Source organism: Pseudorasbora parva, chromosome 8 (assembly GCF_024679245.1).
Source record: "Pseudorasbora parva isolate DD20220531a chromosome 8, ASM2467924v1, whole genome shotgun sequence".
In the NCBI taxonomy this organism is placed as follows: domain Eukaryota; kingdom Metazoa; phylum Chordata; class Actinopteri; order Cypriniformes; family Gobionidae; genus Pseudorasbora; species Pseudorasbora parva.
The window spans coordinates 17,522,717-17,547,687 of NC_090179.1; the positions used below are offsets into that span (position 1 = coordinate 17,522,717).

A 24,971-nucleotide genomic window follows, 5' to 3' on the forward strand; every position below is an offset into this window, starting at 1 on the left:
CAATTTGGCCCTTATCAAACTTACTCAAATCATTAAGCTTGCCCATTTTTCCTGCTTCAAACTCACCAACTTTGAGGACAAAATGTCCACTTGCTGCCTAATATATCCCACCCACTAACAGGTGCCTTTATGGAGATATAATCCATGTTATTCACTTCACCTGTCATAATAGGCATAATGCTATGCCTGATCGGTGTATATTACGTGTCATGATCACCAGTGAGAGTGCCATGTAGTCCAGTAGAGAGCACTTCATCTCAGACTATAGCCATAAAACCAGCTAGCTGTTAGCTATCCCTATATAAGCCAGATTAACTCATTCATTCATTTGTCATGATCACCAATAGATTGCCCTCTTTTGGACTACACTGGCACTCTCACTATGATCATGACAATAGCCGGCTTAACGCAAAGGCAAACTAGGCACGTGCCTAGGGCCCGGTTGGCAGGATGGGGCCCAGACAGAGGGAGAAAAATAATAATAATAATATTAATAATAATAAAAAATAAAATATAAATTACAAATGTCCTTTCTACAATTTTATTTCAATATTTATTAATTAACTAAAAATAGTGACGATGTTTACCTTAACCATAGATTGTTACATTACGTCACATTAACGGCAGCCAGTTAAGTCCGAGGAGACGTCAGCAGCGGCCAAAGCGGGACAACAAAGCTAGCAGCAGGTGTGTTTTGAGTAGGCTAACATTCAAGATGCTTTCGGGTGCGGCAAAACGTAAAAAGAAAAAAAACGAGGAACAAAAGAAGAGACAGCAGGGGGCTTTACAGATGTTTCTCGCGCAGCCATCCGACAGCTGTGAACCTGCTCGAGTCAGCAGAGCCAGAGGCCGAGCCAGGCCTGGAGACACGGCCCAAAGACTCGGTGGAAGATGCGGCGGAAAATATTCCCAGTGCACAAAGTTTTGCACAATGCGCTATTTTAAGATTGAACCGTTCTGACAAACAGTTTATGACATCCATCCAGAACTTCTGTATATCAGAACATTCCCATAGACAGTGAATTAGAGTTCCTTTATAATTTTGGAATTTTGTACATATCAGGAATATTGCTAGACATATGATTGAGTTTTTCAGGTGGACTGAAGCGAAGAGTTTCCAGAAGATGGCACCACGAGCTTGTGCAGCGAGAACAGAATACGGACCGTGTGCGTGTATTAGAAAATGTAATATTCTGCGGTCAATTTTTTGTAATTGTTTAAGGCAATTTGACGATTTCAGTCATCATACAGTAGCCAGCCCTTCCATAAAGCGCACGTGCCTCTCACTCTCACAATGGTCGCTATGGTTGATTTGACGAGAGTCACGCACATGACGCATGGACACACAGGACTGATTATTGATCTTAGCCAATCACGTTGACAGGAAAAGAAACATAGGTTTAGGGAAAATAGCGCAGTAAAAGTATCGATACATCACTTAAAAATTTACTCAAGTAAAAGTACACTTTTTAAACTAGGCCTACTTAAAAAAGTACAATTCCTGAGAAAAACTACTCAATTGCAGTAACAAGAGTATTTGTAATTCGTTACTTTACACCACTGTTTTTAGACACTTTCTAAATGGTCTTGATAAATGTGAAGGGGTCATGTTTGCCTTCTTGTTCTTAATTACAACATTTATAAATGTTGTAAGATATTGCATTTTGCAGAAAATCGTAATTAAATGTGTTGATTAAATGTAAACAGAGCAAATAAACGTATTAAACTTACATAGTTTACTGACACCTATTGGTTATTTACTGGTACTACTGCCTTAACAATGACACTCCCAATGGATGAGGAATAATTTAATAGCATTTAATAGAGCCGTGTAATGACGTATAAATAATGGATATCAAAAAAATAGTCTGATAGACTGTTTAATATACAACATAACCAATTTGTAACCAAAGACTGGGCTATGTAAAATGTGAATTAACTTTTATTAGTAACTTAAGGTAAGTTTCAGATTTCAATTCATAAATAACATCGATGGAGGGGGGCCAAAAAAATGCAGCCTGCCTAGTGTAGTCCATTTATTTAATCCGGCTCTGACAATACTATAGTGAAATTTTTACCCGTCTGTAATTGCTATGGAAATAATCACACTTTTGGTTTATTCATGGTCTGTTGGAAGTACCTTGTTGATACTTTTACACTTTTAAATGTCCTTTTAATGTTCTATGGTGGAGAGTAAGTAGAATAATGTCATCTTATTGCAGTAAAAAAAGAAGGTATTATTGTGTTCATAGAGCGAGTCTTTCACTGAATTTTACAGCTTAACAGAAGTTACACACATAATTTGTGCAAAGCGTCATAGGGTGTAGGACTATGCTGGATATAGTCAGTGAAAGAGTGCAAGCATATTAATCTAAATTAATTCTGTATTTTAATCTTCAGAATCATTAATTATTTTTATTCTGGTGTCAGCATTATACTGTGCATTTGATTACCAGCACCAAGTCCAAACCTAGTCATGTCCACCCCCATTGTAATACATAATTTAGCATTTATTCAACAGTAAATAATATTTAGTATAATAATAATATTGCTGTATATTCAGTATCGCGATATGTATTGAATTGTGACATGAGGATGTCATTACACTCCTATTCATCAGTGATGGTAATTTGGTAATTTGTATAGAGGGGATTTTATTAAGTAATTGGAATTTTTTTTTTTTAATAATAAAAAAAAAAGCATGAATACAAAGAAAAGTTTTTTCTTTGTATGTTAGAATTTTTTTTTTTTTTTTACTGAATTCTGTTTTCTTTAAAGAATAAGAAACTGACTTGTATTCTGCTCTCAGATTTGCATTGTTTCTGGGTGGTTGGTGCCTAAAAAAGAGAATGAAGTTATCAAATTTTAAAGTTTTATTTAAAAAAAAACATGACAAAAAATGAAAATGTACATATTAATTACCTAGAAAATCGGCTCCAGATGCTCCGTCTGTTGAGAGATATTATGTTTAAATAGTCATATGATATTTTAAAAGTCTGATTACAACCATAAAATGTGCATAGTTTATGCAATTTTTAATGTAATATGTATATTTTCAACCTGCCTTTGTTCAGGCTTTGGTGGCCTTTCAGGAACATTTCCAGTGCACCTGTAGATTGTAGAAGTTTAGTGCATTAGAAACAAAGACAAACACTATTTTTTAATTATTTTTTTTATTTGAACTTTTTATTTTGCACTTGCCTGATATCACTCCTGTTCCCCCTGTTATTCCAAGCTGCTCTACCATCAGTCATATTAAAATGACTGGGGGGGGGGGGGGGGGGGGGGGTGGGAATGTTAAATTTAGTATCAGGAACAAATACAAAGATACAAACAAAAGTTCAGTAAAAAAATAAAAAAATATATAAAAAAATTCCAACCTTGAGAATCTGTTCCAAGCGGATCTCCTACATCAGAATAGGGTTAAAATTGATACATTATTATCCAATTAAAGGTTTAGTCCCACTTTATATTAGGTGACCTAAATTACTATGTACTTAAATCACAAAATAAGTAAAATGCACTAATTGTGTTCATATTGTATTGCAGAACACTTTTGCTGATATTGAGGTGGGATACGGGTAAAGTTAGAGACAGGTGTGCAACTTGTACAAACATGGCATTATATGACCCCTTTAAGGATACATTTAGGGACAGACAGGTGTGGCGGTATGGGTAAGTTTAAGGGTAAAGTTAGGGACAGGTGTGGCGGTATGGGTAAGTTTAAGGGTAAAGTTAGGGACAGGTGTGGTGGTATGGGTAAGTTTAAGGGTAAAGTTATGGACAGGTGTGGTGGTATGGGTAAGTTTAAGGGTAAAGTTAGGGACAGGTGTGGTGGTATGGGTAAGTTTAAGGGTAAAGTTAGGGACAGGTGTGGTGGTATGGGTAAGTTTAAGGGTAAAGTTAGGGACAGGTGTGGTGGTATGGGTAAGTTTAAGGGTAAAGTTAGGGACAGGTGTGGCGGTATGGGTAAGTTTAAGGGTAAAGTTAGGGACAGGTGTGGTGGTATGGGTAAGTTTAAGGGTAAAGTTAGGGACAGGTGTGGTGGTATGGGTAAGTTTAAGGGTAAAGTTAGGGACAGGTGTGGTGGTATGGGTAAGTTTAAGGGTAAAGTTAGGGACAGGGTATGGGTAAGATTAAGGGTAAAGTTAGGGACAGGTGTGGTGGTATGGGTAAGTTTAAGGGTAAAGTTAGGGACAGGTGTGGTGGTATGGGTAAGTTTAAGGGTAAAGTTAGGGACAGGTGTGGTGGTATGGGTAAGTTTAAGGGTAAAGTTAGGGACAGGTGTGGTGGTATGGGTAAGTTTAAGGGTAAAGTTAGGGACAGGTGTGGTGGTATGGGTAAGTTTAAGGGTAAAGTTAGGGACAGGTGTGGTGGTATGGGTAAGTTTAAGGGTAAAGTTAGGGACAGGTGTGGTGGTATGGGTAAGTTTAAGGGTAAAGTTAGGGACAGGTGTGGTGGTATGGGTAAGTTTAAGGGTAAAGTTATGGACAGGTGTGGTGGTATGGGTAAGTTTAAGGGTAAAGTTAGGGACAGGTGTGGTGGTATGGGTAAGTTTAAGGGTAAAGTTAGGGACAGGTGTGGTGGTATGGGTAAGTTTAAGGGTAAAGTTAGGGACAGGTGTGGTGGTATGGGTAAGTTTAAGGGTAAAGTTAGGGACAGGTGTGGTGGTATGGGTAAGTTTAAGGGTAAAGTTAGGGACAGGTGTGGTGGTATGGGTAAGTTTAAGGGTAAAGTTAGGGACAGGTGTGGTGGTATGGGTAAGTTTAAGGGTAAAGTTAGGGACAGGTGTGGTGGTATGGGTGAGTTTAAGGGTAAAGTTAGGGACAGGTGTGGTGGTATGGGTAAGTTTAAGGGTAAAGTTAGGGACAGGTGTGGTGGTATGGGTAAGTTTAAGGGTAAAGTTAGGGACAGGTGTGGTGGTGTGGGTAAGTTTAAGGGTAAAGTTAGGGACAGGTGTGGTGGTATGGGTAAGTTTAAGGGTAAAGTTAGGGACAGGTGTGGTGGTATGGGTAAGTTTAAGGGTAAAGTTAGGGACAGGTGTGGTGGTATGGGTAAGTTTAAGGGTAAAGTTAGGGACAGGTGTGGTGGTATGGGTAAGGTAAAAGGTGGATTAAGATATAGGGGAAGGGTCAACAGTGTTATATGTCAAATTATTAATTTAAATTTTAGTACACAGTATTTAAAGACACCTCTAGGTTTAAATATATGAATTAATCAGTGCAATTAATTAAATATAAATATGAAACACATACCTATGTTCAGATTGTGTTTGTGACCCTTGCATATCTTGCCTACAATCAATAATTACAATGTGAAAGTGAGACACTGGCAATGCTGACTGATACAACTATAAAATAAGCAGTGGCAGATCCATTATTTAAATTTACTCAATAAGTTCTAATGAATCCAAAGACACCCTTTTGTCATTAAACACAAGTTTTATGATTTTAAGTCAAGCTTTTCAAAAAGTTATGTGAAAAGAATAAATAATTAAGATTTATTAACCAGTAGGTGGTGCTGTGTCTATACTGTTAAAAGTAGCTTCAAGATGGTAATGCCATGCACACAATTTTGTTTCAATTCCTTAAAGCATTTTTAAGTTACATCCTCACTTTCTGTTTGGCATCCAGTTTGAAATATAGACCTCAAATGTCAATTCAGAAATTCTAAAGGGTGGGAATAAATCGTGCAAACAGTTACCTGTGTCGTCTCTTGTATATGCAGACTCCAGCAAGTACACAAATGAGGATGAACACAAGGGATGGAGCAATGGCATATAGCCCGATAGCCTCCGATTTAATCGCTTGAACTTCTATTTCTAAAAGAATTAATAGTCACATCTCTCAAACATCATACAGCAGTTTCTTTTGCAAAGATATTAAAACATATTAAAACATGGACTGATGCATAAGCTGATCTCATTACCATGGATACAATCATCCACCAAAACCTCTTGAATGTAACTGTATCAGTCTGTACTTACTCTTAACACTCAGTGAGGCAGTATTGTTCTGTGTTTTACCACCCCAAAATTTGGCACTGCAGACAATTTCGTCTTTCTCTTCATATCCAGTTGGAAGGAAGGTCACAGTGGACACTGTTTCCCAAACGCCTCCACCCATGTGATTGTGGCTGATAGTTTCTTGGACTGTTGGGACGCTCCAGCTGATTTTGGGAGGGTGAGAGGAGCATGTGTGGTTGACTGAGCATTTGACGGTGATGCGCGTCCCGGGCTCGATGTCTTCAGGAAGGGGCGACATCACAGGTTTATCAGGAGATGCTTTAAAACAAGAAAAACAAACATGGTATATTAGTTATAGTTAGTTATGTGTTGCATCTTTAAAAGCATTTTTATAATCCATAGTGAGTGGTTATATTTCCTCACCCCGCATTATAATGAACACACAGCTGTTGTTGAAACTGTATTTCTCGTTTTCTTTTTCTGCTCTGAAGCAGAACGGCCCATTGTCATGAGTTTGCACATTATCCATCTCCACAGTACAGTTCTGCTCATCCGGGTTTCCCAGGAGCCTTGTGCGGCGTCTGAAGTTGTCTAAGACCTCATGTGAGTCAGTGTGGAACATGTAGCCACCTTTTTTGGTGACCCAAAGAACGCGAAGTCGAGTGGCATATTCCTCTTCCATCTTGAAACTGCACGGTATTACCACACAGGAACGAGGCAACGCAGTGATCCTGGGTATCACATCTGCCTCATATTGGAAATGAGCTAAAATGATACCATATTATTACAGAACTGAAATATGAGTGCAGTGTAATATTATAAATATGAGAGTAAGGGGAAAAAAACATACTTTCATTCAGGATTGGATCCACTGGTTTTTGATACTCTGCAAGAGAAACGAGGGTAAACAATTATGTTTGGTTTTGGCGTAAGTGAAATGTGACATTTAGCCTTGGCCTAGAAACCTAAGTTAAGACATTTAAAGTTTAAGTAAGCAAAACTTGAAGATTTTTATCTTGTACTTTGTAAAATTATCAACTTTAATATTTTTAATAGTGGAAACTTAGCTAGCTTTAACTAGCTAAATCAGTAAATGCTACCTTGCTAAATTGTAATAATGCTTTGACAGTATTAGCATAGCATTTGCTAAATGGGTATGACAATGTGATAAGCAGCAAGGCAGAGGGGAACGGGACGAGGCCGGTTGTGAGGGATAATGAGCGCCAGCTACGCGCCACACCGGTCTCGTGTCTCAAGGAGAAGCTCGGTCGCATAAAAGGAGAAGCGACGACAGTGAAGGACAAGAGAGGACCAGGCCTGGATTTTATGTTGTGTTGTGTTTGCTTATGTGAGTGCACGGCAGCGGTCCATGAGGAATTTCACAAAATTATGAAAAATACCACTTGAAGAAAAAGTTAATATTTGCATGTTTCCCTTTTAAAATACTTTGTCAGTGACATGCCAGTCAGACAATTATTTTATTTTCTCTGCAATAAATACGTACGCCTATCTGTCTCCATAAAAAATAGCCTAAACATCCTATGTTCACATTATTTTATAAATTATGAATTTTATTTGATTGAAAGTGTGTAAAATTAACAAAATATTTTGAATTAAAATAACACTTTATTAAAACATTTTTTTAGCTTTATGGATATTTTGATATTTATTCTACAACATAGAAACGATATTAAATTATTTTCAGCAATGTAATATGTAAGGCACAAAGGGTATTTATAGTCCATATCTAATATATTTCAATGTCTTGTAGCTTTGACATTATGGGAATATGCATGCAAATTATATGCAGATGAGGTCATGCATAGTAAAACTAAGCATTGTAAGCTCCATATATGGTGATTTCGGGGAGGAGACAGGGTGGAGATGCACATAATGCACAATCTTCTGCTGGCTGTGATTTATAAAGGAATATTTGCGCACGTTCTGGCATACACATGGTTTTATAAATAAATAAAAAATTGTGCTCAGGCAAAATCTAGCGTACACTTTTATGCTACCTTCACACCGGACGCGAATAGAGCGTCAAACTCGCGTCTACCGTGTCTAGTTTGACACGTGAACATTTTGAATCTATTCGCGCGTCCGCAGCGAATTGGACACACATAGAAATCGAGCAATTGAAGCGAAATAGAGGCGCATTCAAGGCGCTCCAGGAGAAATGTGTCATAAAACCCCACTCTGCCTCTTTTAATTTTAAGCGCTTAAAAAATATTAAGCATTAACAGCCACACAATTGTGGTTCGGCCAACGCATTGACGTTACCTGGATTACCTGGATCTGTACTGCATGTATATTTTTATATCCTTAAAAAATTTAAAGTTATGAAACTTCACTTTGCCCTCAGTCAAAACGATTTGGTAGGCAACAATAGATTGATTAGACCACAGATCGCCCATTAGATGTAAACAAGACGATTTATATCTCATGTTTAACCACTACAGAGACATCCGAGCCAGCGGCAAACGGCAGAAGGGCTAGGCGAGGAAAGGCTGCTCTCGCTGGGATTAACGAGCTCTGAGCGCCCGGTGATCGCCTGGATCACAACTCCAAAAACGCAAGATAATTTTTTTTAAATAGGTGCTGTCTTTATAAATAAACCACATATTTTAGCTTTAAACAACTACATTACCCACAGAAAACTACATTTAGTGACAAAATAACAGTACTTTTTAATTATGCAGGGTTTCTCATTACGGCACTTTACCATGTGACAGCAGCAAGCATGCTCCTCATTGGTTAACACGGCGTGAAATGACAGCAAAGTTAAAAACGTAGACACAAATTCACGCATGAATGCACAAAAAGCACCATTCGCGCTTAACGTGGGTATGGCTTCAAATTCATCATTCGAAGTGGTGAACTGGACGCGCAAATGAGGCGGAATCGTGTCCATGGCGCCACGCAAAATGCGTCTATCGCGCCGCAGGACCTCCAGACGGGCATCAACGCACTTTTCCATTGACTTAACATGGAAAAAATTCGCTCCAGATGCTCTATTCTCGTCCGGTGTGAATCTACCTTTAGGGTGAAATCTATGGAAAGTTTTATAAATGAGTCCCCAGGATGGTACAATGCATGGTACACAAATAAATGCACGAAATATCAACCACAGTTTAGTATGCAGACATTACAACAAGGCAAATAGAATAGTGAAATTTACACAAAAATGAAAAATAATTTATCAAAACAATTCTAACAACAAAAAAAAAGATTACGACAAGAGATGTAGAGTTCACACACGAGACCCTAACAAATTACTTACGCTGTACACGTAAAACAACATAGGTTTCAGTGTTTCCTCCAGAAATTTTTGCAGAACATATCAATTTTTTCCCATTGTCGTCTTTTTCACCCAGAAAGGTTATGTTGGAAAAGGTGACCCGATCTACCCCGGAAAGTGTTTTGCTCCCCGTTGAGACCTGCATGTTCTCATAGTTCCATGTGATGGTTGGAGTCTCTCTCTGGCAGGAGTGATAGACGGAGCAAGTGAAGGTCTTTGCGACGCCTTCTGTGACATCTGCCAGATCAGGCTCAATCATTATTTTTTGATGAACACCTGAAATTGAAATTAAACCTCGAAATAGGTCCAAATGTGAATGCTAATGCTAATATAAGACAAAGCAGTATATATTAATTTTCACTTACATTGCGCATTTTTGACCTGCTTAGCTTCCACTGTTAAGCCACCATGATGTGTTACTGAACACTCAATAGTGGAGCTTTCTGCCTGTACGACGCCAGTGCGTGTCAGAGTTATTTTCCACAGGCCGTCTTTAATATGCTCATTGTCTAATTGATCGGTTCCTTCTATTCCTCTCAGAATGATGTTTGGTTTGCTGTATGGACACGTGTGGGCAGTTGAACATACTATTGTGATGCTGTCACTCATCCTGTCACCTCCATAAATACTGAGGCTGGGTTGCTGTGGACTTGCTGATTTATAATTGACAGAAACATTATAATTATTACATCATAAACTTCAAAATATTTGGATTTCAGTGCTTTAAATAAATAAGTAAAAACAACAACAAAAACAAGTGGAATATTAAAATGATGCTATAGCTTTTTTTTCTGTGCCACTTAAAAAAACAAACAACAACAACAAAAAAAAGAAACACTTCCCATTATGTATTTTATTGAAGACTTAAAAAATGAAAGCTTTTTGTGGCAAATTATCCTTTCATTTGAAAAGTTAAATAAATACATTACTAAAGTTGGCCAATCACTAATATTAAAGCGAAAGAATATTATACAAAGAATATTTGCATACCGTCAACAAGGATTGTAGAAGTGACATCATAAAATTTGTATTTTTGCCATGGAACATTTTCAGGGTCAATCCTTGTGTATAATGTCTCTCCATGGTGGGTCTGTTCCAGGTTTTTGATCAGTAGACTGCAATTCCCACTTGAGTCTCCAAATAGCTCAGTTTTTCCTCTAAACTTCTCAATGACATCATTTTCATGCAAAGGATCATAAACTAAAGGATTACCTTTAGAGACCCACTGATACCACACAACTCTTCGTGGGTTTTGGGGTGGGTATGATGTGTAAGAGAAAGAACATGGTATAACCAGACAGGAACCTCTGACACCGTGAATGTCTTTTGGCATTTTCACTTCCCATCCCATTGCATCATAATGCACAGTACCTGTGGGACAAAAGTTGGAGAACATTCATGGCTGATTGCTACAATAGAATTTATAGAACAAGAAGAATAAAGTGCAGTAAACTGTAAAGCTAGTTGTGCTTAAAACCACTGTTTTTATGATTATGATAATAAATAAAATACTATAAGAAAAATGACCAGTTTGCAGTATAAATGGATATTAAATACCACATTTTGAACTTGATGAACATACAATTATGTAAAACTAAAAAGGTTTTTATAGTAAAATAATTTGTTCTAATTAACCACAATTTTGTATGTAGACATTACAAGGCAGATTTTGAAAAATGAATATTCTTACAAATCAACATTCTTACAAATGACTCACGCTGTATGCGTAAAACAACAGAAGCTTCGATGTTTCCTCCAGAAAATGTTGCAGTGCAAATCAATTTCTTCCCATGGTCTTCTTTTGCACCCAGGAAGTTTATGGTGGAATAGGTGACTCGATCTAAACCGGAAAGTGTTTTGCTCCCCGTTGAGACCTGCATGTTCTTATAGTTCCATGTGATGGTTGGATTCTCTCTCTGGCAGGAGTGATAGACGGAACAAGTGAAGGTCTTTGCATCGCCCTCTGTGACATCTGCCAGTTCAGGCTCAATCAAAATTCTTTGATGAACACCTGAAAATAAACTGAAATCTTATAATAGGTCCAACTGTGACATTTAAATTTAAGTTATAACTAATAGCACACTAAGTAGTTTATATGTGTGTTTACTCACATTTGGCAATTTTGATTTTTGTAGCTGTGACTTTACTGACACCATAATGTTTTACTGAACACTCAATAGTCAAGCGTTCTGTCTTTACTTTTCCTGTGCGTGTCAGAGTTGATCTGCACTGGCCAGCATTATTACAGTTATTGTCTATTTTGTCAGTTCCTTCTATTCCGTTCAGAATGATGTTCGGTTGGCTGTATGGACATGTGTGGAAAGTTGAACATGCTACTGTGATGATGTCACCCATCTTTTCACCTCCATAAATAATGATGCTGGGCTGCTGTGGATGAACTATAAATCATGACATATTATTATTATTATTCATTTTTTACAGTAGGCCAAAGTGTTTTTGGACAAAAATGTCTGATTTTCATTATATTAGATCTGCAGTCTGCTTTTCGTAAAGCTAGCTTTTTTGTGGATGTATGAAGTTAGCAGAATAACCACTATGTAGTTTATACTTTTAAAAATGAAAAATAGCCCATGATTTACTCACCCTCAAGTCATCCTATGTGTATATGACATTCTTCTTTTAGACAAATGAAATCGGAGTTATATTAAAAAGTATTGGCTAATCTAAGCTTTATAATGGCATTGAATTTCATTTTTTAAATATGTAAAAATGCATCCATCCAACAAATAACTGCTCCACATGGCTCCAGGGGATTAATAATAGTGTTCTGAAGCAAAGTGATGTGTTTGTGTAAGAAACTTTGAAACTTTATAAAATAAAACATCTAGCTTCCGCCAAAAAAAAAAAAAAAAAAAAAAACTGGTGTGAAATGTCGTCAGGTGCAACGTCTGACGACATTGCAAGCATTTTGAAGTCCGAGAGGTGCTTCAATTTTGTCACAAGTTGAATACAGAAGGCGATGTGGTGAAAGCTAGATAATATCCCAAATGTTTCCAACCATTTGTAAATTGTGAGAAAATTGCTAATTTAAACAAGGAGCCTGAGGGAGTCTCCTGTCAATTGTGTCATATCTGTGTTACCCTCGGTTTCCGGTTTTATTCTGCAGAAACGCTTTACTTTTAGCAGTGTAAACAAGTGTCACAGCAACCGCTGAGCGAACATACAGAGTAACGTCATAACATTATTTTAAACACACTTAAATGTATCTAATATGATAAACAGAGCTGTGTTACCTCATATTAATGACCAGAAAAGTGGAAAATGCGCCGGCGACATTGCAAAAGTCCCGTTGCTCGCGAGCCGTGTGTTTGCGTAACAATCACTCCAGCGGCCTTGCTCAGCTCCTTTAAAGGTGGGGTAAGTTTTATTTCAAAACCATTTTAGAAAAAGGACTTGGGCCGAGTGGAATAACAAACTTGTAGCCAATCAGCAGGTAAGGGGCATGTCTTTTAATGATGGTGAGAAGAGCGCTTGCTCTCGCTCTGTGCACGTCATTATTCAAAACACAAGAGTCACACATGACGGACATTAGCCAAGAACTAGCCTAAAATATGCTGGCTTTTGCTTCACTATGCTCGTGTGTCATGTTCACCGGTTTGTCCATTTGTGATCGTATTGTGGCTCACTTCAGCGATGATGAAGACCCGTTCATTTCCACACCGAAGTATCTAAATCTCATCACTGCGTGCTTCAAGCATCAGCTCACAAAATGTGTCCGACAAGTAAGATACTATACTCCTAATATATGTTTGTTTCCTCTTTTCATGATCTATATAACCCTTATCCGGTCATAATTGTAATATGTTGTTAGCGGGACTGTCGTGCTTGTGTGCTATAGAGTTGTTAATGAGAACTGTTTGTGTTTTTGTGATCGCTATAACTCTAATCTGGTCCTAATTGTAGTATGTTGTTAGCTGCACTACAGTCCCTGACAAAAGTCTTGTCGCTTGTGTACAAATTGACCTAAAGTGCCGCTGAAATATATTTCTAATCAAGATTTTTTTACAAGAAATGGCTCATTTTAATCCCACCAGCTTTTGTGATAATGTTTCAGTGAAAAACTAAACTTTCAAAAAGTATTCTAATATTCACAGCTTGGTAAAGCCCATTGAGTCAATTTTTGCTAAGACATAAGTGTTGTCACCTTGTCATATGAGCTTCCCCTGTGACTAATAAAGGATCAATTAGGTCTCAGGTGTGTATAAAAGAACCCCAGTACGCTAGACATTCACATCAACTGCAACTAGACCTCTGCAAACATGCCTAAAATTCACCCTGAGTCTAAAGTTTTGATTATCAAGAGGCTGAAGACCAGATCCACTGCTGATGTGGCAGACACCTTCAATGTCTGCCAAAGCTTCAAGTACAGAGGATTAAAAAAAGATTTGAAGAGACTGGAGACGTTTTTGACAAGCCCAGGTCAGGCAGACCCCGCAAGACAACTGCTCGAGAGGACCGTTTGTTGGCTCAAAAATCCAAGGCCAGCCCATTTTCCACTGCAGCAGAGCTCCACGAGACCTGGTCACCTGAAGTCCCTGTGTCAACCAGAACAGTTTGTAGGATTCTGCCTCGAAATGGCCTCCATGGTCGAATCAGTGCCCAGAAGCCAACACTAAACAAAAGACAATTGAAAAACCGTGTGGCATTTGCCAAGGCCCACAGCCTGCTAAAAGGATGGACGCAGGAAAAGTGGCAGAAGGAGGATTTTCAGATGAATCTTCTGTTGAATTACACCACAGTCGCCGCAAATATTGCAGGAGACCTACTGGTGCCCGAATGGATCTGAGATTCACCCAGAAAACAGTGAAGTTTGGTGGCGGAAAAATCATGGTCTGGGGTTACATCCAGTATGGGGGTGTGCGAGAGATCTGCAGGGTGGAAGGCAACATCAATAGTCTAAAATACCAAGAAATCTTAGCTACCTCTTATATCCCCAACCATAAAAGAGGCCAAATTCTGCAGCAGGATGGTGCTCCATCGCATACTTCCATCTCCACAGGCGAAGGCGAAGAAGATCAAGATGCTCCAGGATTGGCCAGCCCAGTCACCAGACATGAACATCATTGAGCATATGTGGGATAGGATGAAAGAGGACGCATGGAAGACGAAACCAAAGAATATTAATGAACTCTGGGAGGCATGCAAGACTGCTTTCTTAGCTATTCCTGATGACTTCATCAATAAATTTTATGAATCCTTGCCAAACCGCATGGATGCAGTCCTTAAAGCTCATGGAACTCATACAAAATATTAAATTTGGATCTCACAGCACCACAACTTAATTTGCTGACATATTTTTGTATTTGCAGTAAATTTGTTCAATTTCTGTATAGACAACAAAACTTTTGTCTTGCCAAAATTTGACCTTTCTGTCTTGATTAAATTATAAATATTTTTTTCTGTGAAAATTATTTATTTCAGTGCATTAAACATCATTTGGGAGGGTTTTAGATTTTCATATGAGCTATTTCTAACACCAATGTATTAATTAAAAGTCAGGTTAATATCAGGTATTTCTAGAAAATAGATAAGCGAAAAGACTTTTGTCAGGGACTATATTGTGCTTGTGTTCTATCGAGTTGTTCATGAGAATGGTTTATGTTTTTGTGATCGCTATAACCCAAATTTTGTCATATTTTTTAATATGTCGTTAGCTGGACTGTCGGCTCATGTACTATTGAGTTGTTCATGAAAACGGTTTGTGTTTTTGTGATGGAAGGGGTGACTTTTTCATTGAATATTCAACCAAGATTAGTTACACACAGATTCTGCCATAGTCTTTGCCTGGGTTACGTATGTGTGAGGCGGAGCTATAAAAATAGGGCCCTTTTGGGGGTAGGGGTGTGTTTGTTTTGGTGGTTTGAAATATCAACAATGGTTAACCAGAAATCACTTACCCCACCTTTAACACTCGGTCCTGCTCTGCTTCATACTACAGTAATGTTAATAATCGCATCCATGAACATGATTTCTGCCTGAGTCCTATCCCGATTCTTTTCCACTGGCTGTGAGGTGAAGACCACATGTCTGAGCTCAAACTTGAGGATTCTGAAGAAGATTCTGAGCTCATACTTGGCATCATCAAACTGCAGTTTTGCTTTGAATAGGTGACCTCTATCAGACGGAAAAATGAAATAGTGCAGCTTTAACCCCCTGGAGCCGTGTGGAACAGTTATATGATGAATGGATGCACTTTTATGAACTCCAAAAACGTAACAAAAATTCACTGCCATTATAAAGCTTATAGTGCATTATAAGAGCCAGGACTTTTTCCAACTGATTTAATTCATCTGAAAGAATAAGATGATTTAAGGATGATTGGGGTAATTTTCATTTTTGGGTGAAATCCTAATCCATACAAAATATTTCACAATGTTTAACAACCAGAATGTTTCCAAGGATTTTTGTCTTAATGTTAAACAATATTTATTGCTTTATTTCATTAAATCAGCACTAGGTAACTTTTCAACATTAATAATATATTTTCAAGACTCTTGTGATGATACATCGACTTACAATAGGTTGAATGACATGTCTGCCATGGCTTGATGGGATCTGTATCGTTTTTAATCGTACTTTTAAACTTCGGGTTTCGGGTAGTAACCAAAGAACAAAAAGAACTACAAAATTCGACTGCTTTACGGCATATACGTCACTTCCACCAACACCCACACTTCCTTAAATTCGGACGTGCAAGCCCAACTTTGTTCGTCGGATAATATAATCATGTCCGAAGCAGCACAGACAAATAAGAAAGAAAAGGTTTTGTTGGAGGAAAGCAACAAGAGGAAACGAAAAAGTGATGGGATTAAAGGCAGGACGAGGATCAACATTGGACCAGCGTTTGCTCGTTGGCGTGAGCTGAAGGAGGCGTGCCCGACCGATGCTGTCCTGCTTGTTACGGTGAGCTACCACTCAAACATTGAATTGAAGTATCATATTGATTCTGTAAAATGGTAACCAATAGACTACTATAATGGCTGGCTTGTAAACGTGAGCATCGTGATTATTTGGCGTTTGAAAAAAATAAAACCCATGAAATTATATTCATATGACATGCTGAAACATATGCCACTGACTGTACCTGGGATGAAGACATTTCACATGCGACGCCAGAAGAACACCTGCATGTGAACTCCTCCTGCAGTATTCAGGGGAACTGTTCGTGCTGCACCAACCCGCGGGCCGCTTTTATGAAGTTATTTGGCCCGCCCCTCACCACTGTATATATTTTTACAACCCGCCCCCCACACGCGACCATTAAATAGACATACGGGGTCCGCGGGTTATGAGACGACCCGCGCATTACTAGTTATGGGCTATCAGGGTTGTCATGTCAACAAATGCACGCGCGATGGCATCCCCTGTTGTAGGATGACAGAGCTTACGACAGTAGTTGAGGACATTATTTTTTCCCAACTGTAGGGGGACCCCGAGAGCAAAAGTTGCCAAGTGCTGCTTTAAATGTTTTGAGTGAGAAGAGAGATTGTGTTGTAATATTTATTTAAAGCTGCTGTCCGTAACTTTTTTTTTGTGTATAAGATTTACAAAAATTATATAATGAGAATGTACAACATGAATCCATTTTCTAAACCGTGTTTTTGTCTTACCCTGAATCATTATGGTACACTTATAATAAGTGTTTATATTGGGACTATTTCAGGCCAGACTGGTAGGTACCTCTACGGAGGAGCACAGTCCCTGCTTGATCTGCCATAGACATAAACAGAGAGAAGTAGCTCCAGCTGCAATGTTCTTCCGCAAGACGCATGCAGTTCTGTTTATTAACCACTAGAGTGCAAAAAGTTACGGACTGCAGCTTTAAATAAATGCATTAAGTTTTTATTTTATTGTATATATATATAAGGCAAGTATAATACTTTGAAATGTTATTTTAAACAAATAAACTGATGAGAAGAAAGTCAATTTGAGATAGGCACTTCATTGTGTCTTGGTATTGACATATATTGTTATTTGCATACCGTCAACAAGTATTGTAGAGGTGACATCATAGAATGCATAGGTGCTCTTTCCAACATTTTCAGGGTCAATCCATGCATATAATTTCTCTCCATGGTGAGCCAGTTCTACTCTTTTGATCAGCAGACTGCAATCCCGATATGATGGGTTTCCATATAAACTAGTTTTCCCTCTGAACTTCCCAATGACATCAGATGGATACCAGTCATCATAAACTAAAGGATAACCTCTAGAGACCCACTGATACCACACAACTCTACGTGGGTTTGTGGGTGGGTATAATGAGTAAGAGAAAGAGCATGGTATAACCAGACAGGAACCCTGGAGGCCATGAATGTCTTTTGGCATTTTCACTTGCCATGCTAAAGTGTCATAGAGCAGAACCGCTGTGGGATAACAGGTGAAATTTGGAGAAAATTAATTGCTGAAACTTTAATTTAGTTAAAGTAAACACTTCTGCATGACAATATTCTACATCCCTTAAACCTACCCAAAACCTAAACGTAACAACTACCCTAACTATTAATAAGCATAGGAGTTTACTGTGGCAAAAGTCGTAGTTAATAGTTAGTTAATAGTGAGAATGTGACCAAAAACTAAACTGATAACATTCCATAAACATAATTTTGGTTTTAAAACAAGTGTTTGAAAATACGGTAACGCTTTAGATTACGGCCCGGAAAGTACTGCATAATTAAAGTGAACAATATGTAATATTGGGGGAATAATGGTGTAACTTTCAGAAAAATTTACAAATTATTTATACTGTAAGTATATATTTTAATTAAGCTGTAATTATACTGTATGTATTTTTTAATTAAGGGGTAATTATACTGTAAGTATTTTTTAATTAAGGGGTAATTATACTGTAAGTATTTTTTAATTAAGGGGTAATTATCCGTGTAGTTACGGGGTAAGTATAGATGTGCGGGCTGTAAATTAAAGTGGCTCTTGTTCCCCTCTTGTTTCATGTAGTTATGTGGTAAGTACAATACAAACATAAATACAATCTGATATCACTCAGAAACCTTTATTTAAAAAATGAAAAATAAAAACTTTTTTTTTAAACAGATTTAGAACACATTAATTTCTCTTGCTTGGCTTCATCCTCCTCATCCTCCTCTTCTTTTTCTTCCTTGCCAGAGATGAATCTTAAGAAGGATCCCACATGTCTCTAGCTAGTATTCTGTAACTGATACACTGAAAAGACAGTGCGCGCAGAAATGTCCTCACCGTTTATTCGGCTTTTACCCTCATGCCATCCAAGATGTATACGAATTAATTCCCTCAGATGAACACAGAAAAATAAATAATCTCTGCTTATTAAAACTCATTTGGGTTTCTAAGAGTTAAGGCATCAAACAGCACATACATCAATAAAATAACAATATATCGCATCCAACCAGCAGTTATCTACGTGTGCATGCAAGGGTTGATTTAACACGAAGCATCAAGCGTGACGTGCGTGCGCCGAAAAACTATGGTCATTTGGATGTCTGATGCTGTCGTTTTTTTTTTTTTTTTTTTGCTGTCGTCTCATGCACGCGCTGGTTCAAGCTTTGGCTCGAGATCGAGATCGAGATCGCACTGGCTCAAGATCGTATGGATTACTGTAGATATTGCTGTATGTGCTGTTTGATGCCTTAACTCTTAGAAACACAAATGAGTTTTAATTAGCAGAGATTATTTATTTTTCTGTGTTCATCTGAGGAAATAAAGTCGTATACATCTCGGATGGCATGAGGGTAAAAGACGAGTAAACGGTGAGGACATTTCTGCACGCACTGTATTTTCAGTTACAGAATACTAGCTAGAGACATGTGGGATCCTTCTTAAGTTTCATCTCTGGCATGGAAGAAAAAGAAGAGGAACATGAGGAGGATGAAGCCAAGCAAGAGAAATGAATGTGTTCTAAATCATTTATTTATTTTTTTTTAAATAAAGGTTTCTGAGTGATATCAGATTGTATTTGTGTTTTTATTGTACTTACCCTGTAATTACATGAAACAAGAGGGGAACAAGAGACACTTTAATTTACCCACACAGATAATTACCCCTTAATTAAAAAATAATTACAGTATAATTACCGCTTAATTAAAAAATACTTACAGTAAAAATAATTTGTACATTTTCCTAATAGTTACCCCTTTATTTCCCCAATATTACATATTGTTCCCATATACTTACTTTATAGTTACACTATAATTAGCGAAACTTATGCTGTAAATTCACTTTAATTATGCAGTACTTTCCAGGCTGTAATCTAAAGCCTTACCGAAAATACGTATTGAAGGTCAAGAAGTGTTAGTTCTCTTTACATTTAAATGAAGTTGGTTAAGAATTCCTTTACTGATGTCATAGAAGCTCTACAAATGCATACGCTTAATTTAGGCACGGCCTTTATGTGCAACTATTGGACTGGAAATTACCAAGAGGCAGAAAAGACAGCAGAGAAATCTTCAGAAATAAAGACACCTAATAATCTAACCTGAGAAAAGCTACTGCACCTACTTTATGAAGAATGAAACAAAATAACACATTCCATACCTTGTAAAAGCAAATGAGCAAGCACAGGTCCCATGATCATGTTCCTTTCTTAGCCCTAGGTGAAATCAAAACAATGGAAAAAAATAACACTTCAAAATAAATTGCAACCAATTTTCAAAAACTGACCACCAAAACAAGAACAGGCTGGGCTTAAATTTATAGAAACTGACATCTTAAGTCTTCTGGTAAATATAATGCAGCCTAAAATCACTTTGTAAAAAATCAGTAAAATCACTTCTAAAATTCCCCTTTTCCCCCTTACCTTCTTAATGCAGTCTTATTTGCAAGGAAGTGTGAAACATACCCTCACTCTAAGCCATAGTTCAGAGAGTGACAGAGATGAAATTATGTATGATTTTCTTGTACATCTGTTTTGCTTAACTAAGACAGTCGACACCACACATATTGAAACAAATGAAGCTCTAGCCTCACCCACTGCCACTTTAACCCATTTCTGGCCAAATTTTTTCTGAATGGTTTCATGCATATAGTCATGAAAATGTTCTGCAATTATTTTCCCCAGGTTTTTTCTTTTTCTTTTTTTTTCTTCTCGAAAATCATATTTGAATGTGTGGCAACTACTATAGTTGCTTGTGGGCAAATGTCTTGTATGCACCCCCTTCAATGTCAAATTTGTATAGGAGGAGAACATTTGGCATCTAACTCAAAATTATTGCTTTTAACAGATCAATATTTATTCATAAACATACATTTAATCCATAATCCATACTTTTTTTATATAAGTTGAACATTCAATGTAAACTCAAAAAGCTGAATCTAACTTATAATCATTTTGAATATGAAAACACAACAAACAACAAATAAAGTCTTAAAGTGGTGGAACATAGTGCAGAACAAAGTGCAGCCATTAAGTTGCCCCAACAGGGCCCTGTGTTTCAAAAAAAAAAAAAAAAAAAAAAAAAAGCAACAAAATTCTATCTTTAAAAAAAATTAAAAAATTTAAAAAAAAGAAATAAGAAAAAGAAAATAGTCCTATATAATATTCAATGACTGACTTTAGAAGGTGATTTCATATAATAATTATTGCTGGGCAACGATTAAAATGTTTAATCGAGATTTATCACATGATTTTCTGTGATTAATTGTGATTAATCGCCACAGTGTGCGCAAAATTCAATAATGAATACAAAAGTGTTGCTAAATGAACAAAAGTGCAATAACATATGGTTTGCAAACACTTTAAACAAATAAGGTGCGTTTTACAGCAGTTAAAAGTTAGTAACAGTTACAATATTTCTTGTAAATATCAACTTAAACATGAATTTTATCAAATTAAATTAAATTGGCATACATATATTGATTCTGTAGTAATATTCTCATCAGTGTTCTGTCAGCTTTTACATAGGCCTACTTAAATCTGCATATTAGTGATATTCACCCCAGGGCGTAATTTTAAAAAGGCCATTTTTTAAAAACTTATTGAATGTATGCATCATCTTTCATGTAAAAATTCATACATTTGATTAATAAACTCAGTTATAATAGTAAAAACACTATAGGCTGTTACCGATCAAATTAAAACATTTAAACTGCAAAAAATACAGCTGCAATAAATAATGTTATAAGATCGATGCTCTAAATAAAACATGCAATCATACTTTTAAACATAACCACCAATAGGGGGCAGCAAGTGATCGTCTTCATAAGTGAGTCATTGAGTCGTTTATTCAAATGATTAATTCAAAACGCTGAATCATTTAGTAACAAACCATGCTGAGTGTTGGTTTCCTTTGGAACTATTTTCGTCGGTGAAATCATGGGTGAAATGGAACAAAAAAGGTTGTTTGGATCTAAAATTTAAGTAAGTTAATATTAATTAGACTACTTGTTTATTGAACTAGGCTACACCATTCATGCTTCACGATTGCAAAGTCGACTTGAGTTACAATATCATAAATATCTACAACTACTAAAAGCTCAGTTTTACCCCAGTATGTTTCTTCTGTGAGTTTATATTGTTGCTCAATTGTTTTGATTTCTCCCTGAATTTCTCTCACAGAGACACAGTCAGCGCGAGCCTCAACGTCACTTGTTAACGTACCAGAGGCAGCGATACACTCATCAATCGCTGTTTACATTGAATATAATAAAAACAAAAAAAATCTTAATCATTCTCGCGTTTCTGTTTATTTTTATATTTTATTTGTCCCAGACAAAGAATGTCAAGCCCTTGGCTTAGGCTACAGACAGCACTGTATTCTCCTGTGACCAATGGATTGTCTGTATGTGTATTTAGAGGCAGTGAGCAACGGCCTTTCAATATAATAATAAATAACTATGTTAATGTGCGATAAAATAATTGTTGGCCTTAATTAATTAATGCGTTAACGTGATAACTTGTTAACTTGCCCAGCCCTAATAATAATGTAAATGTAAACTCATTAGGCTACTTGTCTTAATTTCCACATTATAACATAATTGTACTAGTCATAAAAAGTATTTACAAGATATAATATCCTAAAATATTATATTTTTCCCTATCAAATAATTAAGGTCTACTTTACAGTTGTCACAGAAATGCCAGGCTCCCATGTCACGTTATCCCAACACACACCCTCTCCTGAGTTTTGATCACCCCCACCTGCACCTCATTAGGACTAGCACATAAGCACCACAGTCACAGTCACTCTTTGTCCGTTCTCGTTTATGCAAGGTACTCAACCAAGCTACAAACAACGGACTCGCCTCGCTACTCTGACCAAGTTTCCAGCGACTACCCTGTGTCTCCTTCGTCTCCATCGTCTAGTGTCTCCGTGTCCTTCAAACTCCAGCGTCCTGTGGCTAAGTGTTCCTAGTATTCCATTCTCTGTCTCCATCGTCATTCTGACACTGCGTCCCAATTCGCCTACTTATTCTACGTCCTAAAAGTATGTACTCTTTTTGTGAAGAAAAGGTATATACTTTTGAGTGTGTAGCAGAAAAGTATATAAGCTTTGGGACATACTACTTTGCCATCTTTAACGGACTCTGTTGCTTAGTTACGTGCATCCCGTCACCGTTTATCTGCCCTGTCAATCATCGTCAGATTCGTCACAGTTCAAATCCTCCACATTCAGTTGCATCTCCTACCGTATCGAAGAGAAATGTAGCCGCTCGTTGATCTGCCATGTGTGGGTCTTTGTGGGTCAGAGACTCTCCTAATGTGTTTGCAGTTTAAATATAATGATGCATTTAAAAGTTAATGGCCAAACATGTCATTAAAAAAGTTCACAATGCTGCTGCAGGTGAAATATAATGTGGACAACACTGAATAAATATATTTTTGTCAGGTTAAATATTGATAGTTGGTCACTCCTTTATCTAAACTTCTCAACTTAACCGTCGAACTCGCACATCCGTCATGTTTGTAGTTTTTTAACGCTTTTTATCCGCGTTTGTAGTTCTAATCGAATCCTCGTCCAACTCGCAATGGGTTGTGGGCAATATCAGCCGTTAGAGTGCCCATCGATCCATACTTCGTATTCGGACCGGAAATAGTAAACCATCCGGGAATCTTTGGAATACTCTTTTCAACATACTACGATTTGGAACATACTAATTCTATTTTCGAATACTATTTAGGATGGATAGTATGCGAATTGGGACGCAGGAGTCTCTACACATCTCTCACCTGGCTGTCATCACCTCAAGACCCCAATCTGCACTGCACTCCACTTTGCTCACTCTACTGTTCTGCTCAATAACACCTTTATCTCCGTAGTTCTGTACCATAGAGATGTCAGTTATATGTATGTATATATATATAGTCATGAACATATATAGTCACTCTAAGGAAGGTTATTTTAATGTTACTAACAAGTATTTTTTGTTTTAAATACTTATTAGTAACATTGAAATAACCTTCCTTTAAGAGGGGTTGCCTTGGTTATGCTTCTTGGAAGTAAGGGTAGGATGTTGGCCGCCTCATGTGACAAGAAGGAAGTTAATACCTGTTTTCCCCCTTGAAATCTTTATTTGGTTGTTTTCTTGCATGTCATTGAGATATAAAACATGAATAATATCTGGCAAATATATTTGCCAGTGGGCGTAAATGGGTTAACTGGGGTAAGGTGTTTGACGCATTTTGTTTTAAAATAACACAATTATGTGCTTGACAAAGCATGACAAACCCTACATGCAAAAAAGAAGAAAACATCAGCTGTCACTCCAAGTTAGCTTTTCATTTGCTGAGGCATTAAATGCATCCTAAAATCACTAAAATATATTACAATAATTTAAAATGCATTCAATACCTTTTTATGAAGTTTTAATGTTTGGAGTGTATGGGGAATCCAAGTTGTCCTTCTTACTAGGGGTGAATGATTGGAGCACTCATTGGTATCTCAAAGTCACCTCAATGTAAAAAAGTTTGTCACCCTGAATGTGGAATATTTTTCTCTTGTTCACTTAAAATAAAACAAAATTATGATGCATATCTGAATGCATTGGGAAACATATTTAGGAGAAAGGAGTAGGCTGGAATGTATTTAATCTGACACATGCAAGCTTGTCTACTACTAGGTATTAAGTGGTTTTGTGAAGGATGTAGAATCAGTGAGATATAGTATTAGCATGTTATTTAGTTCAGGAAATAGTATAAAAAGGCAGTTCAAATATTTGAGAACAGTTAAATTCACAAATGAGCAATAATAAAAGATCTATAATGAGAAATGATCGCCAGCAACAAAAAGGCAAGTCATTTCTGCTACATTTACTATTACACACTGAGAATACAATTTTCACAAGGGTTCCTCCAACAAAACCTAAAGTAAAATAATTTAAGGGTGTAGCCTTTTTTTTAACCATACAAATGTTCTCCAGTACAGAATAGTGTGAAAGTGTAATGTTAAGAAGTGTCACTATCTGGAAGGTGAACCTTGTGGATGGGCTACTGTATGAATAGGCTACTCAAACCGCTCGTGCAAAACTATTATTAATAACATTCTCACGCCATCAGGACACACATTTTTAATGTGCAACATCGTTTACAATTATAACACATTGCATAATAAGAATATGGTGTCACGGTTCATAGATTCACCAGCTCAATTTGTATATGTGCGTTTGGTTGTGTTGGAGGCGTGGTTACTGATCACTGCAATCATTCACCAGCTGCACCTCATCTCACCTGCCTATTTAATTGCCTCACCTGCAGTC

At 37.2% G+C, this 24,971-nt stretch overlaps 1 protein-coding gene across 5 annotated transcripts in view; it reads right to left on the minus strand.

Moving 5' to 3' along the window:
• LOC137084205 (sialoadhesin-like) overlaps positions 1 to 20,212 on the minus strand; it is a 28,297-nt gene extending 8,085 nt beyond the window's left edge. The window contains exons 1-18 of one of the 5 annotated variants that reach the window (XM_067450242.1): positions 20,077 to 20,212; positions 19,815 to 19,869; positions 17,270 to 17,653; positions 11,378 to 11,665; positions 10,984 to 11,277; positions 10,257 to 10,637; positions 9,632 to 9,919; positions 9,249 to 9,542; positions 6,816 to 6,851; positions 6,389 to 6,730; positions 5,987 to 6,283; positions 5,704 to 5,821; positions 5,256 to 5,294; positions 3,381 to 3,407; positions 3,202 to 3,264; positions 3,065 to 3,109; positions 2,923 to 2,949; positions 2,793 to 2,837 (exon numbers count right to left, since the gene is read on the minus strand). In XM_067450242.1, coding sequence (XP_067306343.1) covers positions 2,793 to 2,837; positions 2,923 to 2,949; positions 3,065 to 3,109; positions 3,202 to 3,264; positions 3,381 to 3,407; positions 5,256 to 5,294; positions 5,704 to 5,821; positions 5,987 to 6,283; positions 6,389 to 6,730; positions 6,816 to 6,851; positions 9,249 to 9,542; positions 9,632 to 9,919; positions 10,257 to 10,637; positions 10,984 to 11,277; positions 11,378 to 11,665; positions 17,270 to 17,653; positions 19,815 to 19,854 — 3,008 coding nt within the window. In that variant the 5' untranslated portion in view covers positions 19,855 to 19,869; positions 20,077 to 20,212. Of the gene's footprint in view, positions 1 to 2,792; positions 2,838 to 2,922; positions 2,950 to 3,064; positions 3,110 to 3,201; positions 3,265 to 3,380; positions 3,408 to 5,255; positions 5,295 to 5,703; positions 5,822 to 5,986; positions 6,284 to 6,388; positions 6,731 to 6,815; positions 6,852 to 9,248; positions 9,543 to 9,631; positions 9,920 to 10,256; positions 10,638 to 10,983; positions 11,278 to 11,377; positions 11,666 to 11,870; positions 12,107 to 15,184; positions 15,249 to 17,269; positions 17,654 to 19,814; positions 19,870 to 20,076 lie in introns of those variants that run through there. The other 4 variants (XM_067450243.1, XM_067450244.1, XM_067450245.1 and 1 more) reach the window with 4 other exon arrangements.
• Positions 20,213 to 24,971: the final 4,759 nt, after the last annotated feature.